Genomic DNA, 17,630 nt, shown 5'->3' with positions numbered 1-17,630 from the left:
GAGGGAATGCACACACTTAAAACACAAACAGAGGCTGCACACAGTAGTACTCGCTGGAGCATCATACCGCCTCCCCGAGGTGTATGATGAATGTTGTGCACATTTTGGGATAAACTGCCATCGCTGCTGTTTTGTCAGCTTTGGGGGAGGCGGTCCTCCTCAGTCCCTCTTGGCACACTGACACAGACATGCTGCAGTAATTCTGCTGAGCAGACAATATAATGCAATATATTGCCATTAGCAGATACTGCAGCGTATGCAACATGACCTTCCAACCTTCAACACTCGTCTGACTCCCAGTAGTCTGGTTACCTTGTTACACAGCTCCAGGCTGTTTGTCTCCTCAGTCCACCTCATTATTCTCTGACATTCATTTAAAATTGTTTTTCAGTCTATGATGCAGACATATGCCAGCCAGACATTGATAAGTCTGACATTTCATTTAATGTAAATCCGCATTAAGTCCAGTGTGGAGGCTTGAAAAGTCTCAGAAGGATTTTTTTAGCCTACTTGTTTCAAAGAAAATTATATTAAGGAGTTTAATTACTGTAGAAGATGGAGCTAATGCTTATGGGCTGTACTTATGCCAAAGCATAAAAGGAAGTAAATCCTGAGAAACTGAACATGTTTTATACTTGGTTACAAAAAAATAATTAACAGCCTGTAAGTATATTTTCTTCCTGCTTACTAATGAAATAATTGGATCATTTTTATGCTGTCATTCTGGTTTAAATTGAAAAGGTTACATCTGCAACATTAACTGCGTATCAATTAACAGATGACAGACTTTTAACTGTCTTCAACACCACGGTGCGTAATTTAATTTAAAGGCTTCAACATGACAATAGAATAATCCTCATTGACCATATTAACTCTCTGTGCAATTTTGAGCTAAAATAATCAATGTGGGATCAAAAGATGCTAAATTAGCAATTGGTTTGGTACTTGTTTTTTCTATTAAATATTTGTAAGAACAAACAAAACATTTGTCAGCTGACCAAACAGTTGAATTGAGGAAATTATTGCCAGATCAGTCGGTTATTACAGTAGTAGTCCCACACGGGCCTGTTAGTTGATCCAGATGGATCTTCACTCAGTATGACACGTAGCTCCTTCCATGGGTTAGTGAGCAGGTGGAGGGTTAAGTTCTGGAGGCTTTTTTTGGCTTTCTTGACGTTTGTGTGTCAGTTAGTGGTGTGGACACTGAGACATCAAGCCAGTGTCATCTGAGGAATGCAGGCCTCACCCCGACCTGACACACAAGACGGCCCCTGCTCTGTCACGGTAACAGGATCCTGGAATACCAATGCCTCCCTGAAGGAGGGGGGGGGGTCATTGGCACAGAAAGGCTAAACTGGTAAGGGTCAAAACTTCAAAGGAATGCCGTGAATCATGACAAAGTATTTGGCTGCACAAAAATGTTGAAGTGCCTGAATCAGTCAATATTCCCAATTTATGGAGGGAACCTTTTTTTTAAAAATATATTTGCATTTACCCCCCCCCCCCCCCCCCCCCCCCCTTGGAGAAGAATCCAGTGTTCTCTTCTTTTTATATACTTTAAACATAATCATGGCGGCTCTTTCATGAGAGCCACTGTATGCGGCACTAATGAGCTCTTTTGTCATATAGCATCCTTGTTCTTTAATTGCAACCTTGAAGTGGCCACAATAAAGTTCAGAGGGTGAGGGTAAGCTCACCCCGTGGAGACAAATGAGCAATTGTGATAAAACTAGGTCGACATCACTCCCAGGTCGTGGGGGATTAATTTGTGCTTTTTGCAGCTATTTTCTGAAACGGAGCAACAACAAATCCTACCTTCACGGAGTGCTGCGACCATCCCTTCTTTCACTCCCAAGGATCAAGGTTGTAAGCATCTCAGACAAAGATGTTGTAATGAGCCAACTAGAGGAAAGTTGCAGCTCGTCTCCCGAGTGCTGTCTCCCGAACGTTAGAAACTTCTGTAGTCGCTACCAGAGTCTTGAAATTATCTTACATTGCATCATTTTCCACAAGAAGTCAGGACTTTTCTGAAGTTTTGTGCACTTTGTCATTTTCCCATTGAGATGCACACCAGGGAAAGTTTTGCTCCGTTCATGGGGATCAAAACTAGCTCATGATGAAGAAGTGGTGTCTAGCTCCTGTAGTTTGTTAGAATTAAACTCTGAGCTGTTCCTCCGCCTGCCTTCTTGGACTGAAAGAAGGACTGCAATTTGCCAAATTTCACAGTTTGTCAGGAAGATGTTACTCCTCGTGAAAACTCATTGAGACATGCTTTTTACGAGCTGCTTGGCAGCGATAATGAAGGTACATATGCCTCACAGTAGGCTGCCACACTGGTGTCTCCCTCTCACTCTGACTCTACGCTGGTTTGAAAAGAACGGCAGCAGAGTTAGCAGCCAGGCTCTTATATGAAGAAAGCATTTCTTGATGGGATAAGTACACTGAATATGAATATATATATATATATATGTATATATATATATATATATATATATATATATATATATATATATCATTTAGATTCAGACTAGTCTTAATTAAGCCATACGAATTGGAAATTTAATATAGTTTGTTTTTACGTGTCAACTAATAATTCTTTATCATCCAAAGTATATACTTTGTTCAGATACAGTGTATAATGTGTGCGTGTTGCCACTTCACAGTAAGAAAAATGTGAACCTTTTCTTGCTGTGAGTCTCACACTTTCACCCTTTCTGATGGTCAAAACAAGACAGTTAAAGCTATCGCTTAAAGTTCAACGAACTTGTGGTTGGTCACTTTCATAACATGACTTCTTCCATATTTACCTTAGATGAGAAAAAGGGTTTTCTCAAAATAGTATGTGAGAAAGAAGGAGGGGAAAATAAACTTGATTTGTATTGTTGGAATAGTGAGATAAATAAATAGGTAGATAAAATCTTCTGGGCTTATTTCTGATTGAAACGTCACAGAAAACAAAATGAAACGGGCTCAAAGCCAGAAAGAAGTGCTTGAAAGTAGCTACTGTTACGGTCAGACAGACCTACTGTACCTCAGCATTCCCCAAAACCCGTCATGGGCATGTAAGCAGACTGGAGCTTCAGAAAGCCTCGGATCAGCTGAAACTCTCAGTGTATTTAAGTCCAGGTTGAAGACGTCTGTTTTCAGCTGCATTTGAATAAAGCTCCAAATAAGCTTGAGTTTCAAAACGGAATCATATTTTAACTACTGATTTTATCTTTCATATATTTCATTTTATTACATTTTTATTCAATCTCATCTTTATGGTTCTTATTTCTTTCTTTTGTTTAAATTTTAAATCATGCTTTTTATTTCTACTGTTTTAATGTCTCTGTAAAGCACTTTGAATCACCTTGTCGTTGAATTGTGGTATCCAAATAAACTTGCCTTGCCTGGAAGGGCAGGGGAAAATGTTGCTGAGAAATCTTTTCAGCCAGCTGTGATGTAAAGACAGTCAGAAACCCTCATATAACTGATAAAAACACCCTCGGCTGATATTAGATTTTCCAGCAACATATTTTGCTGCTCAGCCAGGCATAAACCAACATGCAACCTTTATAAAAGGTAGATAAGAGGCTGGCTTGTGGGCAACAAATACAGTCAGCTGAAGATGTAATGCTGTCAGCGAAGGAGACCGGTCATTGATTTACTCTGCTCGGGGGCTCTGTGAGCTCAGCACACTGCTAAACAAGCTTATATATGTCTGCTTTTATGGCTCTGCGATGAATTGGCCGTTCAATCATAAATTTAACATAAAATTGTATCTGTGGTTTAATGCCTCTATTACACTCATTAACAGATCTGCTCCTCTAACAGATTTAAACATCGAAAATCAATATTTTAACAATTTGAATAAATAGTTTCAGGCAGTAGGCATTGTGTTAAATATCTAGTAAATGATGTTAGCTGTTTAATGGTAAAATGGATAGCTTTCAGTTGATTTTAAAGCTGATATCTGAACATCCATCAGGCCATCAGAAATGTCCTTGACCTCGCTACCTGGGTCTCTTTTATCTCTCCCTTTGTTTAAAAAAAAAAAAAAAAAATGTTTCAGCCCTTTTCTTTGATGTCTGTTTGCAGCAGGTGATAGATGAATGCAGAGGTCTGCTATCTGCTCTCAGCCAGAGCCAAATGAATAAATTGATTGGCCATTTGTGCCACAGTGAAAGGGCCCGGCTGGGAGAAAGCCTCCTATCTGGCGAACAGACGCTGGGGTGTCAAAAGATAAGAAAAGCGGAGGCGTTTTCAAACTGCAGTTAAAGATGACCCAGAGCTGTTGAACTCCTGAATACAAATACTGAAATTACAGTATTGACTGCTGCAGAATTAGATGTAGAATTGGAATATTTTTATCTGAGAATCTGCTGAAAAGATGAGTCAATTGATCTGCTATTTCCAGCAGTTTTGATAATCAACTTATCATTTGCTCGCTGTTTAAATGGGAGGATCTGCATCATTTTTAGGGGTTTTCACTTTATAGTTTGGAAAACATAAGCTATTAAGAAAAGTGAGACAGATACCTACACTTCACAGACAAAACAATAAGCCAATAATGGAGTAAAATAAACAAAGTAAAATAATAATATACATTTATTTATAAGCAAAGCTACCAGGCAGTGTGATGCTGAGGAGTCAGAAAATGAATGATTTCATTTTCATTTACAGCTGTTTTCATTAACAGTCCGTTAATTGACAACATATTTAACAAAATAGGTTGCAGTCACTCTATCACTAACTGAGTCCAGCTTTTTCAAATCTGACTTTCTAATGTTCTTGATAATTAAACAAACAGGTGGAGACTTTGTGTGTGTTTTTCTGAGAGCATCCATTGTTTCTCGCCAGCTGCCCCTTTATCAGTCTTTAACATTTAATTTTATCGTGTAAACAATCAAGAAAAATGCACAGATGGATCGTCAATCCAAATAAATTTCATGCAGAAGGATCATGTTGATTTTAAGTCAATTGTATAAAGCACAGTTTTAAATCACCTCCCAGCAAGACGGTTCCAGGTTCAAATCCCAGCTGGGGCCTTTCTGTGTGGAGTTTTCATGTTCCCGGGTATGCGTGGGTTCTCTCCGGGTACTGCAGCTTCCTCCCACCACCCAGAAACGTGCATGTTAGGTTAACTGGTGACCCTGAAATTGACCCTAGGAGTGAGTGTGAGCGTGGATGGTTGTCCTGCGACCTGTTCAGGCCGCCTCTCGCCCTGTGACAGCTGGGATAGGCCCCAGCGCGACATATAGAAAGAAAATGATGGATGGACAGTTTTCAATATTTTAAACTCTGAAAGAAATTGACTTCCTTCACCCATCATGTGAAAAACAAGGTTTTAGTAATGTAGCTTTTCATATGACATCGGCTGCTTTTTTTCTTTTTTTTCTTATTGAACACAAAGCAAGGAAAACCTCACAAATTCCTTGACATCCCTTTGTCCATTGAGCGCTTTGCCACTCAGCAGGCTGGCAGCAGGCCCAACGCTGCACCCTCTCCCTCTGGGGCCTAACACAAGGGGTGGGGAATGGAGGATAGTTTGGTCAATATGTGTGTTTGCAAGCCCCAAACAGGGAAGACAGGGCCTGCTATTGTTTAATTTGTATCCTGGAGAGGAAATGTCTGTACTCGTCTGGCTGCATTGCACTGCTTCCATTTGTATTACTAATGAAGGTGTAAAGCGATGACATGTTGCGTTGCATCAAGGAAATGACTGTTTACGGAGGTTCGATTGTGTTATGTCAGGAATGCCATGACCAGTTTCGTGCCAATAGCTTTAAAGTTTTCCTGAAGGTTTTATCAAGAGCAGCGTCTTGGTTTGGTTTGTTTTTTTGTCCTGTGGGGGCCCACCTGTGTTCCTGGAAGGATTAGTTTGGCACAGGAAGGGGAGAGGATTAGATGGTGTAACCCGGGACTTTGAGCCTCCGACAGTTTTGTAGAAAATGAGCAAGCTTTGTCTTTATTCAGCTCAAGTAGGGAACTTAATTTAGCATGCCCTGATTTTTTGCTACCCACCAGTCTTTCTTTCCTGTCTCTGTACTCTGAGATACTATTGATCCTGCCCCCAGCCTGAGATATGAAGGAGCATCAAGCAGACATCACTTAAGTGAAAGCGCAGATCAAACACGCTCTGCTTTAGATCCTATTATTGAGACGCTGAAAGAAAACTTGCTTTCGTTTTTGATGAGCTGTCAAATTAAGCTAATTAATCACATTTAAAAGTACTGAAACCCCTTCTAAAGATGAACGATGGAAGTTTTTGGGGGACTTGGTGCCCCTGTCCTTGTTCTAAAACTCTCATGCTTCCCGTTTCTTCTGCAATTTGTGGTGATTGTGTTTGGCTCGGTTAAAGAGGAGACCAGCAACAGAATATCAGACCGGAAAATGTAAGGCTCAGAGAGTGGAAAAGATGGGGTCCTTTACGTTCTTTCCATAGGAGTCAATCTAAAATATTTGAGAGTGAAGCCACAATTGATGGTTCTGCATATTTCCCCCTGTGAGGCTGCTTCTCAGTAATGGTATTTTATTCTCGGTGATGTCACTGTGGAGAGGGAAATAAGAAACTTGCAACACTGCCACCTAGTGGTGCCTTTCTGTTTGGATTGTTTTGTACTTTATGCATGAGAAGGGTAACTAATTCTGTCCTTTTTACAGTAACCACAGTTGAAATAAATTGCATATAAATTAGAATTTTTTTGGTTTCTACTTTGCTTGGTTTTATTATCCTGAAGCATTATTTTTCCCTCATCAAATGATCTTGTTCTCAATGAGAATAATGTTTTTTTTCCTTTTGTCGATAGGAAGTATTGTCAAGAGTTATAGAAAGAAAAGAAAAAAAGATGCAATAAAGTCATTGGCTGATTGCCTTTGTGGTGACGCAGCTAGAAGAAAAAGAAGTGCTGCTGATGCAGTTACGTGGTTCGTGCTTTCAACCACTCGACCACCAAGCTCCCTTATTGTCAGTGGTTAACATTTTTTCTTTTTAAAATCTATCATAAATACAAAGACATAATGTCAGAAAATATTTTGTTATAAAACTAGCCTTTAAAGAGTTTAGTCAGTTCATCCGAAGCATGAAACCAGCCTCCTAAAACCTGGCATCTCTGAAAAACTAGATGGAATCGTCATTGTTCATTAAGTTTTATTTCTCAGCCCCTGAAGAAACTAGACACTTGGAAAAAAAACCCACATGAGAGCTTTGACATTTTGCTTCCATTATAAATCATTGCCTGTGTTCTTATGATTGTTTATATCCATCCATCCATCCATTTTCTGTACCCGCTTTGTCCAATTCAGGGTCGTGGAAGGGCTTTAGCCTATCTTAGCTGCACTGGGTGAGAGGCAGGGTACACGGCCAACACAGAGACAAACAACCATGTACGCTCACACTCACCCCTAAGGCCAATTTAGAATCACCAATTAACCTGACACGCATGTTTCTGAGTCTTGTGAGAAAGCAGAAGTACCCGGAGAGAAGCCACACATGTACTGGGGAAACATGCGAGCTCCACAGAGAAAGGCCCCGGCAGAAATTAGAACCAGGAACCTTCATGTTGTAAAGTGACAGTGCTAACCACCACACCACTATGCAACCCCTTTTTAATATCATTTAAAAAAAAATAAAGAACTTCATTATGTGTCTTGAAAAATGGGAACTATTGGACAAATTGGGCTTAAATCACATCAGATTTGAAAAAGGAGAAGCATGCCAACGCCATTACAGATCTGAAACAGAGACTCTGGCGTTCTTTTCCTGTGGTCTCTGTGGGTTCAAGTTAGCTTTCTTCTCAATGGTCAGAGAACCAGTAACGACTTGTAAAATTCAGCTTTTTTTGTGTGAAGCTTTGAATTTTCAGTTTGTCTTAATTTTTGGTTTTTTTTTGTTCACGCTGTTGGCATCGGACACAATACTGGCCAGACGACTTAAAAGGAGCACGATTTACTGTATGCCACTGACTTTGCAATGGTATCGTCACCAATATAAATTTCTTAATCTGAAGACTTAACTCTAAAGATGCCATAGTCATGGGCAGTATACTGTGATAAATGTCCACCTACCAAAAAGCTGGATTTCAGCACAAATGGTTGACATTTTTCTTTGGTAATCATGATGATGTTAATTGAAACTGTAGTTTTAGTGTCATCCAGTAGGTGGCAGTAGATATCTGAGAGACATTTCTGTCTCTGACCACACAGTTTGAACAGAAGGATTTGGCTGATGAAGACATCACTGTGTGATGTTACAGGGCTGGGCAGCCCTCAGGGTAATGCACATATCTGTTTGTGTCCATTTTTATTCAGGTCAGACAAAAAAAAAGTTGAGGCTGATTTCAAGGCACCAGAACAGTTGTCTAAGTTAATATGATGTAATATATTAATGCATAACTTGCAACATTAAGAGACTAACATGGTTGTTTTATACAAGTGGTCATTTTTTGCTAAACTTTGAATTTGAATCCCAGAGAATCGGGTAGAAAGCTTTGCATTTGTTCCTTACTCCTTTTTGTTATTCCCTTGTCAAAAGATGCATATATCATGAATTAGAATTACTTGTGTCAGATTTGACCTTCCCTGAAGCCACAGTTTGAAGTCAGATCGCTCCAGTTTACATATTTTGTTTAGCATTCCTGAGAAGAAATAAGAATTACTTTCTTATTTTGTTGAGTATTGTCTTTTCCTCAAATCAGTCATATAAAGGAATGCAACTCTGAGGGTCTTCTGACACCTCAAAGGACGACATTGTGTGACACCAAATCAGCACAAACTGTCGTTCGGCCTTTGTGGTCAAAATATCATTCATTTTTCTGATGATTGTCGCTCTTGGAAACATAACTCGGAGACAGACTGCCCGTTCTCTGTGGCTTCATATGTGAGTTTTTTGGTATTAACACAAGCTCTCTGTTGTCGCTGCGTTCTGCTGTCGCCACATCTACCTCCAGTTGGCGCCAACAAAGACTTCCCAGTAGCTTCACCAGTACTGCAGCACAAACGCACATTCTGTGCCCCAGTGTGTCCGAACAGACAGTGGAGTAGCTGTGCTGACTGCCAGCTCTCAGAGAGGGCCACTTTGTTTCACCTCTGACTGGGACTCGGGCCAAAAAATCTGAGAGTTACTCACTGGGTCACTTAATGAAGTAATTGAAAGGGAGTTTATAGTTATTCTGTGGAGCTCCTTTATTTTTCTCTGCAAACTGCTTTATTGCCATCTATTCCAATGTTAAACCACACAAATCACTGTCGCTGCGACCATGAAATGTTTACTCTCGTGTGAGTAGCCTGTTTGTCCACTGTAGCATAAGCATAATGCACAATCATGATTCCATCATGTTTTAAGGTGTTTTGTTGACTGTTGGTCTTATTTTCAAAGTCTTTTTTATTTTGTGCAATAAGAGTTTGTCTTAGGCAATTTAGAAAGTTTTTAAAACCTAAAAGATCATTTGAAGGTGCCGCTTTTGGCTTTGGGAAAGAAAAAAGCTCATAACTGTCTGATGTTTCATGAACCAAACAATGAATCACACAAACAATTGTTAAGAAAAAGCATTCTGTTTCAGCTCTGATTATTTTGATGGGTTTATTACAGCTTATTATCTATTCTCTTACTCCTTTCCACTAAAAAACAGTAATGCTGATGAATAATTAGCATTTATGTTTGCAATTTCTCTCCCATCACCTCATTGATTAATACATATTTAATTTTCAGTTTTAATTAAGACCTCAAATGTGTTTGAAGGCTTCCAATCAGTCCTAAATGTCTGTCTGACAACACTTTTTGCTTTTCCTCAGGACCTAGAGATTGTCTACTCTTACCTCCATGGGATGGAGGCCTTATCCAACCTGCGAGAGCACCAGCTGAGGTGAGTGTTTGCACAGTCCTTGTGCCTTTTAAAATGCATTTAAACATCGTCAATCCAAATGAAATCATATGAAACTTAGCTTCTTCAGACCAGACTAACACACCCAGGTAATACGGTTGAGAACTGAAGCACTCTCACGTATATACACTCAACTAGGCTCAAATGGGGTTTGGTGCTCTGCACATACGCCAAAACATCCACCTTTTTTCTATATTAATACAGCTGAGTTCCCAAAAAAAGCTGCTTTCATTCACACATTTTCTGTTGCTTTTGTCAGATGGCTAAAGGCATCAGAACCTGTGACTGAAAATCAGCCCATTTAGACTATGTGTCAACTTGTGGTTGTTTAAAGTATTTCCAGACTGTCGCTCTGCTGGAATAAAATCGTCATCTGACAAATTCAACAGTCAAGTAACTTAAAGGCAACTTATGTGTTGAGAACTGAGCTATAGATGCATATGAACTGATCCACAACAGAGAAAGTTATTGGTACCAAATGCCACCAGAAAGGACAGTCGTCCAATTAAATGGCTAAATCAAGCCAACCGAGGCTTGACTCAACTGTGACTCAACACCACAGTCTGGGGTGGAAAATGAACCAAGCTGCTAGCTCAATGCTGGTAAATTTAATCAGGTTTTCTAATCCATAAGCCCCCTCGACTACTCGTTAGTTGGGATTATTTACCCCAGAAAAAGGAAAAGGAACAAAAGCAAGATTTGTTGATTCTCCAAAATGTTTCCTCACCAGCTGGCAGCTATTCCCCTTGTTTGCGACCTTGATGTTTGGCTAATCATCTGCTGGTTTGGAGGGTTACGGGTTAATCCTCTTATTTCAGGACATTTTTACAAAATGTCTAAGACCTTTCACAGTCTCTATCTGTTAGAAAAGTTAACGGGACTTTGTTGTGGACGGTATTTATGTCACTTTAGTCCACATCCTCAGTCCTCGGACATTTTTCTCTTTTAATTTTGCTCAAACCCACAAAAGCAGTAGCTTTTCTTCTTATCGTCAGAGTGTCGCCCTTCAAACACGATTTCCCTTTTAGCTCTTCTGTCACCACGTTAGCCTTCCAGTCTTTTCTGCCTCACAGCGACTCTCCAAACAGCTCATGTTAGAAGTCTGTTCCCAGCGTGGCTTGTGTGCATTTGGGAGGATTATATTGGCGAGGGAACCACGAAGCAGTGCATGACCCATGAGCTAGAACATTCCACTGTGTGACCCCTCAGAGGCCTCCCACCCAACAGCAACTCCACTCTCTCCTCCCTGTTTGGATCCTGAGGAATGTCCCCGTGGTCCCACAGACCAGCCCACTGCTCCTGCCAACTTCAGTTTTACTCCATTAAAAGAATTTAAAACAAAGCTCAGGCCAGCCAGACATCCCTCTAACTATGGGATTATGTAAAGTCTCTTTTTCTCAACATTTTCATCTGGGAGGAATGTCTTGTTTTTCCTCTGTGGTTTCTTTTCGCTGGGACATTTTTTGGTGTTTGATCTTTGTGCTAAGAGGCTCCAGCCAGATGTCTGACTGCAGCTGATTTTGACGCCTTGAGTGTTTTTCATCAGTTATTGTTTGCCATAGCTGCCTGCCTCTGAAATTGAGACACACTTGTCCTCTTCAGAGGTCTGGGGAAAGCCTTAAATGGATGGCTTATTGACATGTTATGAAGAAAACCAGTTTGTTTGCTGTATAAGAGACCTGCTGTTTACCTTTCTACGAATAAATTCAAATCAAGTATTCTGTTGAAGAATTATTATGTTAACAAATTATTCTTAATATGCATTTAATTTTCAGATATAGTGTAAGTTAACTAAATAGAAACAAACTTGCTGATGGGAGTAGTGAGGTCTGTATTTTACTGTTTTCTAAGTTTTCTATACTTGTTCAAGATACACTTTGTAACAGATATATTCGAAAATACAACTCAATTTATTTTACATTGAATATATATTCTTCTTATCATCATTATCATCATTGTTGTTGTTGTTCTTTTCATTCTTGTGCTTTTTATCTCAAATGGTAGCTTGATCAAACTATAATCTGATGCTGATACAGCCACTCAGTATGTTTACATGCACAGTTGGGTCGTGCCACTGTTATTGGACCACTGGCCTTGTCTCAACATACAAAAGTAATGCAACTGTGGACAAAAATGAATGTCTATTAAAATGATGCCACAGTGAATGTGTGCCGTATCAAAATTCAAGGTGATCCAATAAAAGACTGTGATTGTGGTTGAAAGTAAGTCTCAAAAATGAAATGGATAATTACTTTCATATCATAAGTATTTCCTTTAACAGCAGTCAGTATTTCAAGCCAGTCCCCTCATTACCACAGCTTTATTTTGATCAATTTCTTTATTTTATTTGTGCTTATTAACTAAAGTAAGGTAGTTATTTCTGCCAGTCGTTTTCTGCCTTAACACCCCCCCCCCGTTCTCTGTCCCTGCAGGATAATGTGTGAGACGGTGCGTTACGAGAGACACGAAGCCAATGAAGTGCTTTACTAGTAAGTACTACAATGTCTGGATCTGCATGGGTGTGAATTTCTCTGAATAAATAGTTATTGATGATATTGAGTCAGAGGCTTACATCTGAACCAGAGCATGAACACAGCAAGAAACGGGGCAGCCATTGTTATAACATTTCAGTTCTGTGAGATCAAAACACCATCTGGCTCAGGCAGTAACTCATTGTTACCGATGACCTGAAAAGGCTGGCTGCACACAGCAGACCCGGCTAATGACAAATAAAAACAATTGTTCAAGCAGAGAAATAGTTGGATGGTTCCCTGGTCAAAGTGTGTGAGCGTGCGCCGTGTTGCAATGACTTCTGCTGCACAGCTGAAGTAAAAAAAAAAAAAAAGAAATGCCGACAGGGAATGTTCAGTCTACATTTCAGCTGATTGAATAAGTGTCCGTCAACTGGACTGACAGAGAAAACCTCAGGAAATAATATCCCCAATAAGTATTTTCCTCAGTGCAGACAAAGTGATGCATTTCCTCTTTTGAGTCATATTTTGTGGAGGGTTAATTTGATTAGAGAGTTGTATTGACAGCTTCCAGAGGGCTTCTGACTGCGTTTGGATCCATTTCCAAAGGCTGCCAGTACCATGGTGAGCAGAAAAACACACACAGTGTTTGACTACTGTGACATGTCGACATCTTTCTAATACCCATGGTGAGAATTAAGACGGTTAATTAACTCTGTCAGTGTCTTGAGGGGGTGCATTGTCCCTTTTTTGTGCCTTCTGATCCCTTTTGTATATGAGTGTGTGTGTGTGTGTGTGTGTGTGTGTGAGAGAGAGAGGACTTGTTTTGGGGGATGATGTGAAAGAGTCAACACCTCATTAAAAGCCCACTTGGTGGTATAGGAGCTGGTTAAACAATAGGAATGCAGAATAAATGTTGGCCGCATAATAGGCTCTAGTTTCAGCAGAGCGGTTACTTTGCACACACACACACACACACACACACACGCACACACACACACACACAATTTAGATATATACTATAAACCCATACCTTCTCAACATGCCGTTTTAGTTGAATATAGGGAGTGTTTCTGGATGCTATTCCCTATCACTCACCAGACTGTTTGAGTCTTTAAAACCTATCATTTTTTTCTCAGTCTTCATTTCTGGACAAAGTGTAGTAGTAAAGAATGTCCACATCGGAAGATGGAGGGAAAAGCTCGCTGTGACAGAGAGGAGAGAAATGTGATGTGATTTATGGAGGTGTATCTGTGCATATGTTTTGGCTGGTTTTCCTGGGAAACCTTCACAGTGCTACAGTTGACCAATCAACAGCATGAATGTCAGATCTCCTGTTTGAGGAAGTTGCACAGACCCCTTTATCTGTCGTTAAAGAGGTGTTGGTTTTCTTAAGCTATCCAACCAGCCCACGAGCAGTTTGGAAGGAACACAAAGCCCACTTCACCTGGCTGCCTGGACGACTCGTTACCAGATATCAACAGATATCAATACTGTTTTCTTCCAGAAAGAGGACAAAGAAGTCAAGAGAGCGGCTGTCCTCTGGTGTATCAGAGTGGTCAGATATCCTTCCAGAAGCACTGATTTAGACTAACCCTATTCACATAAAGAGCCCTTTCTGATTTTAGATGGCCGAGTGTGATTCCAGGCGTGCAGAAACACAGCAGGTTATTTTTTTTATTGCCTCATTTCATTTGCCCAAGTCAGTATGTTAATGCCCCCCAACCCCCAACCCCGGTTTGCAAAGCTGGTGTTTATAAGAAATTGAATGCCTGTATGTATTAACCTATAAAAGTCTGTCAGGGCTTTCCCTGATAAGAGCTGGGTATTAAACAGCAGAGGATCAGATTGAGTTTCATCGACTGCAGGAACTTAATCAGTCTGTTCCTCTGTAAAAAAAAAAAAAACTTTTAACGGCCCGTTTTTATGTCCTCATCTGTTTATAACAATTGTGATAATAAGCAGCGGAATGGGTGCTTTAAAAGTCAATGGGGGAATTTTATTGTGACAGCATTCCTATTAAGTCGTGTTGCTTGTACCCTGAGCTGTATGCCAGAAAACTGCAAATGGTTCTGTAATTTGAAATCAAGAAAACGTGTGAAAACATAAGGAAATTTGGAGGAAGGCACTTAATCTTGTTTACATATTTCTACTTCAAATTTTTTTTTTGAAAGCACTGACAGCGTAGATCAGATTCTTAAGTAGTGACCCATTTATTGACCACTCACTCCTAATCTCAGCCTGACAGTCTATGGCTGTTAGCAATTCTGGGGTAACGATGGCAAGATAAGGGCAGTAGTTATAAAAAGTACTTATATTTCCTGCCTGGGGAGGTTGCTTGAGTGTAAACGCTACATACATGCCCACACACACACACACAAGCACCATCTCACAGAAAATCTGATGAAAACATCCATCCCGTGAAAAGCTGAGCCCCTCAGGATTTACCACCTGGAGTTTATAAGGCTAAACCCTACTGAGATGGGAGCTGACCCGGCACATTGTACGGTGGCTGCTGAAGAGGGTTAACATCTTCTTGTCGGCCTTTAACCTCTCCGGTGCTAACTCATTCAGTCCAATCCTTGAACTGTGACCTGCTCTGATAAGTGTGGTTCAACCGAAACATTCCAGCAGTTTATTTTAAGTGGAGCAGTGTTTTACTGTTCAGGTAATGGAGAAGAAGCTTTTGGAAGATCCACATTTCCTAATCAGTTGTATAAACTTTGATGACCCTTCGGTGTTTCAATTACTAGTACAAGTACTCATTTACCATACCACGGCTGAAATAATGAATTGGAGTCCATTAATCCACCAGCTGCTGAAAATATAAACCTATTATTCTTTTTTTCTAAAAATTTCTAAGCAGTTTTTGAAGGCACTGCCTTCAGCCAGAGCGAAAGTTCTAGAGACTAACTAATCTCTCTCTGAACTGATAGATAAAGTAAGGATTAGGTGGGAGGGATGCTATGAAAGTATGAAGCAGCATCTGATAATATTACCCCATTTGACCATCACACATTCTATCAGGTCCGCACATACATGCACAAATTAGCTAGCTATTTAAGCTAGGCTCACACTACAGCATTGGAAACCTAATTATCCAATCTTAGACTCAGTTTGGAGGTTGCAGACAAATAGCATGAAGTGTCTTAACAGAAAGCAGGCATGGAGAAAAACTGACAGTTTTCATGAGGTGAACAAAACCACATGATTCACCAGGAGCCACGTGCACCGCAGTGGAACCTTAATGGTTAGAGGAAGAGACTTGTCTGTGTGACAGCTGTAATGAAACAACTGACTGATCGAGTCGGGGGTTAAAACTAATGAAAAATCTTCCTCGAGTGTGACTGATCAGGGAGTGTAGTGTGAACACACTACAGAACCGAGCTGGTCTCCTAATCATAAGGAGCCTGAACGGCTCCTGACCACAAGACAAGCACGATTTGTCATGAGCAAAATGCAGTGATCTGACATTAGGAAAGTCATGTAGTCTGAACTTGGCTTAAATCAGAGATAAGCAGATGACAGGCATGGCAACAGTGTTGAATAAACACCAAAACCAACTTAAACTGTTGATATTGTGATCATAAGTTCATAAATCAGGTGTAGCAACCAGTTATCCTCTGATGTTACTCCATGATATTACCTTGTTTGCATTTTGAAGAATCAAAATTACCATTGGCACAAATATAACGTGACAGAAATTTCATTAATTTCTATTCAGTCCCTTCTTTTTAAAATATGGAACCAAATCACAACAGATGTGATCTCAAGGCACTTCAGAAATGCAGTCTGATTCAAGCCAATTATAATCCAATTCATTGTAATGCAATTCCAATCTATGGAACAGTTGGAGACTGTGATACTTTAACCTCTGGCTGAGGTTCAACAGCAGCAGCTGTCGGAAAGTTGTTCCCCTCATACAGCTCCTGTTCTCTGTGACAGTATGAAGCTGCCTGTCTTCAGAAACGGGGGGGGGGGGGGGGGGGGGTAAAGGAAACTTGCTGAAAAACGCATCACGTCCCACACTCTGGACCATTTGTGATGACCTGACAAGGACACGCATGTCATATAATAATAGCAGAAGGATGTAACTTCTTGTCTGAGAGGAAAGTTTTTAATTCTATCCTCAAACTAAGTCATCTGTGTTGTTACGCAGAATCAAAGTTCTTCATTTTGTAAATCCTAAATATTGGGCAATATGCTCCGTTGTCTCCCACCCACTCACGGTGGCCTTTTTTAGATGTTTGCTGGAAAATCGAGTGCTTTATTTCATAACACCACCAACACTTCTGTGGCATTGAGTCTCTTGAGGATTTCATGGTGAAAGCTGCACAACAATAACAGCTTGAAATGATTTGTCTATTCAGGGCATCTAAGTTGACCTGTCAGTACAGACACATCTATGCTGTTTTGAAATCGATTTTGTGTGCTCATTGTAACTCGATGATTTTGTTGACAGTGGCTTTACTCCCTCATTGTTTGTGGAATAGCCAACCGACTCCAGATTGTGTAAAAATGATAATGCTACAGTGGTAAAAATACATTTCTATGACCTTTTAAACACATTCTTTGGCACAAAAGATAGCGTGGGCATTTGATGAGGCCAAAAAAACACACCAGTGGAATTACCTTAATTTAAAATATAGCTCTAAATGTAGCAATGACTATAAAACAATGTTATTGCACTGCTGTTGTGTCAAACGTGTTGTGAATAAGTATGTATGACTCGTCTTTGTCTCAGTCACTTCACAGCTTTGGCTCAATACAGGAGCTGCAATTCATTAGCAAAATTAATTGCTCATTTTTATTATTATCAGTTAATTGTTTCAGTCTCTTTAAAAGAAATGCTGAGATTTCAGGCATTCAAAGATTTAATTGTTTATTTGTTTTCACTATCACTCCCAAAAGATATTCAAACCCTCCTGAACTAAAGGCCTGTTGTAAACCCATTTCAGTGCAGGGACTCCTCTATGCCTCTATTCTTCTCACTAAGCACGTGCACACAGCACTGGGATGAAAAACAATACAAACTAACAGGCACAGAAAATGCAGTCGAAACACTCCCACATGTATGCAGACTCAAACTGGGCCGAGGTGCTCTGCGCATGCTTCAAAGTTTCATCTTTTTCATCATTTTGTAAAAATATTAAGCTGTAATTGAATGTTAGTGCAGCTGAGTTCTCAAGAAAGCTGCTTTCATTCATAAATTCTTCATTGTCATCTGACAAAATCCCCTTTTAAGTAACTTAAATCCAAAACCTGTGCAGTGAATTCAACTGTTCTTACATGTGAG

General features: G+C 40.0%; 1 protein-coding gene across 7 annotated transcripts in view; it reads left to right on the top strand.

The window, feature by feature from the left end:
- The window catches only part of rapgef2b (Rap guanine nucleotide exchange factor 2b), a 95,144-nt gene that overhangs the window by 16,345 nt on the left and 61,169 nt on the right, over positions 1–17,630 (top strand). For all 7 annotated transcript variants that reach the window (XM_072395227.1, XM_072395225.1, XM_072395223.1 and 4 more), the window contains exons 2-3: positions 9,775–9,845; positions 12,296–12,352. In XM_072395227.1, the coding sequence (XP_072251328.1) occupies positions 9,775–9,845; positions 12,296–12,352 (128 nt within the window). The remainder of the gene's footprint in view (positions 1–9,774; positions 9,846–12,295; positions 12,353–17,630) is intronic.

This window comes from Leuresthes tenuis, unplaced genomic scaffold (genome assembly GCF_036924035.1).
Source record: "Leuresthes tenuis unplaced genomic scaffold, fLeuTen1.0.hap1 SCAF_11, whole genome shotgun sequence".
Lineage (NCBI taxonomy): Eukaryota > Metazoa > Chordata > Actinopteri > Atheriniformes > Atherinopsidae > Leuresthes > Leuresthes tenuis.
This window is presented reverse-complemented; position numbering and strand designations above follow the sequence as displayed.